A 6716-nucleotide genomic window follows, 5' to 3' on the forward strand; every position below is an offset into this window, starting at 1 on the left:
GGGCAGCAGCAGGCTGCAGGACTGAAGCCATGCCTGAGCTCACGTGGGCTCGTGCTTAGCGCGCGGCTAAGAAAAGAGAAGAGGCGATCTCTCTCCCAGCGGAGGTGGCAGCCTGAGTTCGGCCGTATCTTCTCTTTCCTTCCCCAGGCCTGAGAGGGCGGGGGGTGGTGTGTGTGTTTTTCCCTTCCCCGGAACCTCCCTCTCCTCGCGCCTCCGTTTCCGCGGGCGGGTGTTTCTGCTGCACCGGTCCCCCGCCATGGCAGCTGCGGAAGGGAAAGACCCGCTGGGCTTTTTCGCCGCTTATGGGGCCAGCGACGACAGCTCGGACAACGCAGGCTCGGACTCGGAAGGCGACGAAGGGCCCGGCTCGGGCCGCGGCGGGGAGGCCAAAGGGCCGCCTCTTCTGCCGAGGGGCAGCCCCGAGGACAGGCCGCGCTTGCCCGGGCCCGACGAGCTGTTCCGCAGCGTCCACCGGCCGTCCTTCCTCTATAATCCGCTGCACAAGGAGATCGACTGGGAGAGCCGGGTCCTGCGAGCTCCCGAGGAGGTGGGTGGGGAAGAAGCGGGGGGCTGGGGAGGGGAGGGGTGGTGGGTCGCTCTCCTCGCGCGACGAGGGGAGGAGCACGCTGGGAAGACCTAACATGATATATTCCTAAAGGGCGGAGTTGTATACGGGAGGGACACACACGGTGTGCACCCAGGGGTGAATAAAATGGGTTTTTATGGGGGGTGTCACATATTTCATTGGGGTGGCTGAAGGGACTTTGACCCCTAGGAGTTGGCTCCTATGTGTGCATCGCTGCCAGGGCGTGTAGGTTTTTCAGCTGTGTGTGCCCCTGGCAGTCTATACTTGTGTTTCTTGTGTCCTAAATTTATTTTATTGGGGTGGCTTGTGGCCTAAAAAGGTTGGTTTAGAGCCCTTGGCTGGAGAGGGTAAAGGGACCCTTGACCATTAGGTCCAGTTGTGACCAACTCTGGGGTTGTGGCGCTCATCTCGCGTTATTGGCCAAGGGAAGCATCGTATAGCTTCCAGGTCATGTGGCCAGCATGACAGCCGCTTCTGGCGAACCAGAGCAGCACACGGAAACACCGTTTACCTTCCTGCTGTAGCGGTACCTATTTATCTACTTGTACTTTCAGGTGCTTTCAAACTGCTAGGTTGGCAGGAGCTGGGACCGAGCAACTGGAGCTCACTCCCTCGCGGGGATTCAAACCGCCGACCTTCTGATCGGCAAGCCCTAGGCTCAGTGTTTTAACCCACAGTGCCACCCGCGTCCCTTACCTAGAAGCATACACACACACATATCACACATATACACATACATGTACACACACACATCTGTCTATCTTAAGTGTTGGTTTGCTTCTTCGGATATATGTTATCCTGAGTTTCAGGTGCATATGGAATGCTGAAAAGTTGTAGTGTGATGTTAATGACATTATAATCAATGGCTATGCATAATTGATGGCTACCCATAAAAATAGTATCTACAGTAGATCAGTGGTTCCCAACCTTTTTTTGGCCATGCCCCACCTAAGCATCTCTGAAATCCTGTGGCATTTAATTCTTATTATTCAAAAAGTGAACTATTCATGTGGAGGAAGCCTAAAAGGCCATTAACTTGGTTTAACTCATTCTCAAATTGCCCCCCTTTAAAATCAAATTACCCCCCCCCCCTGTGGGCAGAACCATAGAGCTAGATATTCTGGTATTGACTATTCGTCTGGGAACAGAGACGACTGTCATTGAAGGTCCAGCTTATGGCAATAACAATTGCCCCAGCAGCACTTGTCTCTTTACAACTTCTCAGTGTTAAATATGTTAGATGTTAATTTTTTTTAATGAAAATCCTGTGTTGGTCTTTCCATCCTTCTAGGGGAAGGGATGGGGATTTTGTGGTCCTCCAGATACATTGGACTCCAGCTCCCATCATCCCTGACCATTAGCCACGGTGTCTGAAGCTGGTTGGAGTTGATCAAAAGAAGAAAATCTGGAGAACTTTAGGTCCCCAATCCTTCCCTAGAGCCAGAGGCTGCTTTAAAGTCTAGAAAGGGTGACTGTGCATTAAAAATACGGAACTCCTTGGTCAATGGGGTTTGCTTTCTTGTTTGTATCCAAAATATGGAACTTATTTATCCTATTTGGGATGAAGATGGAGTCTTTCTCATAGATCAGGGTTACTTGTTGTATTCCTCCTCTGTTTATCCTTGTAATGAGTGGCTTGGCTTATTTGCTTAAACCATTTTGATTTCTAAATGGCTGTGGCATTGATGATACTATGTTGCTGCTTTATTCATTCATCACTGATACTGCTCATTCATTAGATGTTGGGTATATTTTCAGATATGAGAGCAAAACAGCTTGTGCCTTTAAATATGCCTTTAAAATGTATTACACGATACATAGTCCCTGCACTTGGTCTTCTGACAGCGCAGTATTTTAATCCAATGTGTTTCCCCAAACAGCCTCCAAAGGAGTTCAAGGCATGGACAACACATGCTGTGCCGCCCCCTGAAACTTATAGTGTCAAAGAAACAAAGCCACTGCCACCTCCTGAGCTCGATATGGCAATCAAATGGTCCAATATGTATGAAGATAATGGTGATGATGCTCCAAGGAATCCAAACAAAGTTAACTTCTTACCAGCAGAAGAGGAGCAAGAGCATGTAGAATCAGGTAACCCTTTGTATATAAATAATTTGATTTAAATCCCTCTCCCGTTAGAGACTTACATCAGTGCCAATTTGTGTAGTATAGTTTTTAATTCAGGCATACTTTTAGCCAGCAGTACATCCCGTGGCTTTTTATGTGATGTAAAAGTAAAAGTAGCATAGTTTTCCTGTTATAATTTTACACCTGAAAGTAGTTTGGATTGTTTGTCGTGGAATGTGGGGGCACAGGAAGTACAAGGCACTTCCTGTTTTTGCATGCTTACCTATAACAGAATCTTTGCATCTTCCCCTCAAGATGGGGATTGAGTAGTGCAGGAAAAAACAGGGTGGGGGAGTGCAAGACATTCATTTTCATTATGTTTATGTCCAACTTTTCTTCTATTATAATGGAATCCAAGATGGCATACATGTGGATCCCAGGTAGCCACAAGACAGCAGATCCAGACTTGCTTAGCATCAGCAAGGCTGTATCTTTGTGTATTTTCAGACTATAATATCTATTTCTCCTCTTCCTCCTTCACTTCCCTAACATTCAAAGCCACTTTTGTCTGTTGGCTTTTACTGATGCTCAGGACTTTCTGTTTTGATAATGAAGGTGTGTGTCATGTTCTGAGGTATTTTAAGTAGTTTCTTCTTCAGGACAATCTCTGAATATTCTGATACTGAGTTTTTCGTTGCATAAATCACTGGAGGATATTGCTGCTTCTAATAAATGTTTTAACTTGCTATTTTAGATTTCTTTTGGGCCCTTGTTTCAGTGTTTGCTTTTTGTTTGACTGCTATTCCTAAGCTTTGACTAGAATGTTTAACATTTAAAAATGTACCTCCATTCTACCCCATGCTTACTGGGCGATGCTCAAAAGTAGAAACTACTAAATTACAGACTGTTACTGGACACAGAGATGTGCCAGCACAATCCTCCCTGTACCGAACACTTTGTTTTAAAAAAAATTGTTGAACTGCTCTTACCATTAATTCCCACTTGATGTTCAGCTATATACTTTCCTGTAAGTTAAACCCATTGGATGTAATCCTGCAGTCTGCTAAATCAGAAAACACACACTTCAAGGAATATCAAGTCCCTCCTCAATTTCCCCCAGCTTAAAAATATCCAATTCCTTCATGCAGCCTTTCCTTATAGGACTTTTTTCTATACCTCTGATCATTTTTGTTGCCACCTTCTGAACCATTCTATATCCTTCCAAAGTGTGTTGCCGAGAACTGGACACATTATACCAGATGAATTGAAGCCAAGCTTTTGTAAATGAGGCTTTAAAAACCTCCAGCTTATGCATATATTTGCAATTTATAAATACTTTTTTATTTGAAGATGATGAAAAAGATGAACCCGCTTCATTTAAGAAACGCAAGCTAGACCCTGAGGAGCAGATGAGGAAAAAGAAGCAGTGATGAATTGAACAAAAGTTTGACTGCTGAAAATGTTGTTCTTGAACATGTAGAACATCTGCTGAACCTTGATTTCACCACTGGACCATGGGGGGGGGGAGCATTTCCAACCATACAGCACATTTATGGACTCTGTTATTATACAGGAAATTACAGAATGCATTGATTGGTATTGTTTTAGCTGTCATGTCTGTAAACCCACAATGTTTCAATTAGAACCCTTTTAATTAAAACACAACCTTTTAGTATATTGTAAATATTTGTGCAGGCTATGGAATTTCAGAGTGTTCTGTTCATTCATGAAACTGAAAAAAATGTGAGAATTGTTTACTGACCTACCATTGGGGTAGAAGATATTTGTTTCTAAAATCAAGAAATGACATTTTAAAGGGGTGAAGTTTTCAACAGTGTATTGTGGTGATGATAGTGATACTATTTTGAAATGTATGTAAAATATGTAAATAGGTCACTGAAATAAAACTATATGTTTGGAAGTGTATCTGGTATCCTTACTCCAAAACTGACTAAAATGTGCATAATAAAAAAACTCCATAATTTCCTATAAATCAGGAATATCTGTGTTGAGTCACACAAAGCTTTGTATGTGTTTTTAATATGCCCCCGCCCCCTGGTGAGTTGTACTTTTATTGCCATTTTTCGTTTTTACCACCATAGATGTGCCATTTGACTTTTCTTTCTTAGACTCAGAAAGGACTTTCTCTACAAGCAAGAAAACAGCAGAATGTTTGACAAACACACAGCAGTGTTCCAAAATATCTGACATTTGCTATCTGAAACTCTGTTGCCTCACTCTTCCTAATTGTAAGTCTAGCCCTGCCTTGCTTTCTTTGAATTTAACCAACTAGTTGCCTAAAATGGTGTTGCAAGCTTTTGAGAGCTATCAAGTATCTCTGCGGCAGCAGCAACAACAAAAATTTTTTTATAACATGCCTGTATATTTTCTGAGAACAGCAAGGAAAGTGAGGCAGATTATATGAATCAGACAATAGTTACACTTTATCCTGAGTAGTGTAGGAACCATTAAAAAAGTAATGACCCTTTTGATTTTAGATTTGTGTTCTCTCTCAGTCATTCAGATTTTGAAGGATTTTTTTAACAAGAAGATAAAGTGAATCAAAAATAAAACTTTGTAGTACAGTGGTGGAACCTCTGGCTTTGCAGGCCTCATAAGAGCCAATAGGCACATTTGGCTCATGAAGCTGTTTTGGCCAAGCCACACCTACCTGTCTCATCACCTGATCTCAGGTGTGCAACAGGTAAAGCTACGGTGAAGCTGAATTCAAAAGGAAAGATTATTCTTCTTTGGCAGCCATGGCTTGAAGTCACCAGCTTTCCAATTTGGCACTTGAGTTCATTTTAATTCAAGACGTGCCTGCTTCGGATTGAAATAAAAATCTCCTGATGTCATACAACATCAGGAGATTGACAAGGGGATGGCCCAGATCCAACAGAAAGCTAATTCTGCCCATGCTCTACTCTCGTGGCCTTGGTTTGAAGAAAAAGTGACAGGAAACCGTTCCTTCAGTTTGTCTTTTCAAGAGACTTGGCTGCAAGCTCTGAATAATTTTTTGTTTTTGGTTATTGCTTAGTACCTATGACATTTTAACACTTTAAAATTCTTCACTTGAGTTGCAGTTTCTAGCAAGCATTTGTTAGGCTGAACACACAATTGCTCCTCCATCTGGTAAGAAGAAATGCTAATTGGTTGCCTGTCTTAAGAGGTGCTGCTTATTCATGCAGCATATGCTCTGGCTAAAAGGATAGATAAAAGTGGGTCTTACTTTTAAGAGCTAACTTGGGAGCTTTCGCCTACACAAAAAAGTGCTGACTGCTTGTGCTCAGTATGTTTGCAAGTGACAGATGTTCTCCCGGAGCAGTCTTGTGTTCTCGGAGAACAATGAGTGTAGTAAATAACCCAGAACCTTGTGTGCTTTCAGGCGTCAAATGAGAATCACCAATCAGCTTGGAAAGCAGACGTCTCTCCCCTCACGGACACGAAAAGGAGGCTCTGGACAAAAGTTGCCTACCAAAGGCCCCAGGTTCAATCCTCAGCATCTCCAGGTACAACCAACAGAGAATTCTATCTGAAGCCCTGGAGAGCTTTTCCCCTTCTGTGTAGTAGACAATTCTATGGGGACGAGGGGGGTGCCGTGGTCTAAACCACTGAGCCTCTTGAGATTGCAGATTGTAAGGTTTGTGGTTTGAATCCCTGCGACGGAGTGAGCTCCCATTGCTTTGTCCCAGCTCTTGCAGTAGAAATTGGAGTTCTTGGTAAAGTCCAGAAAAAAACAGTAAATTGCAAGAACTCAGGCCAGAAGAAAAATGGATTTCAAATATATCTTCACAAGGTTTTATTTGTGTGATGAAGAGTTCAAATAGGAATCAATCCCAGTATAGTAGGCAAATAAAAACAAATTCCAGTAAAAATCAGGACAAGGCCATGTCAGCAAAGATTCACAGATTCTTCGTCAGCAAAGATTCACAGGTCAGAGTGTACCAAGTCTGTTTGCCTCCGCTCTTTGTCCCAGCTCTTGCCAACCTAGCAGTTCAAAAGCATGCCATTGCAAGTAGAAAAATAGGTACCACTGCGGTGGGAAGGTAAATGGCGTTTCCAT

General features: G+C 43.3%; 1 protein-coding gene across 1 annotated transcript; it reads left to right on the top strand.

Moving 5' to 3' along the window:
* The first annotated feature begins 249 nt into the window (after window positions 1-249).
* On the top strand, window positions 250-4577 carry C7H1orf52 (chromosome 7 C1orf52 homolog). Its single transcript, XM_035123972.3, has 3 exons — window positions 250-547; window positions 2467-2677; window positions 4004-4577. Exons 1-3 carry the CDS (start codon window positions 257-259, stop codon window positions 4081-4083), a joined length of 582 nt encoding a protein of 193 aa, XP_034979863.2. The 5' UTR covers window positions 250-256; the 3' UTR covers window positions 4084-4577.
* The last annotated feature ends 2139 nt before the right edge of the window (window positions 4578-6716 follow it).

The sequence above is a fragment of the Zootoca vivipara genome, chromosome 7 (assembly GCF_965207765.1).
Source record: "Zootoca vivipara chromosome 7, rZooViv2.hap1.1, whole genome shotgun sequence".
NCBI classification, from domain to species: Eukaryota; Metazoa; Chordata; class Lepidosauria; order Squamata; family Lacertidae; genus Zootoca; species Zootoca vivipara.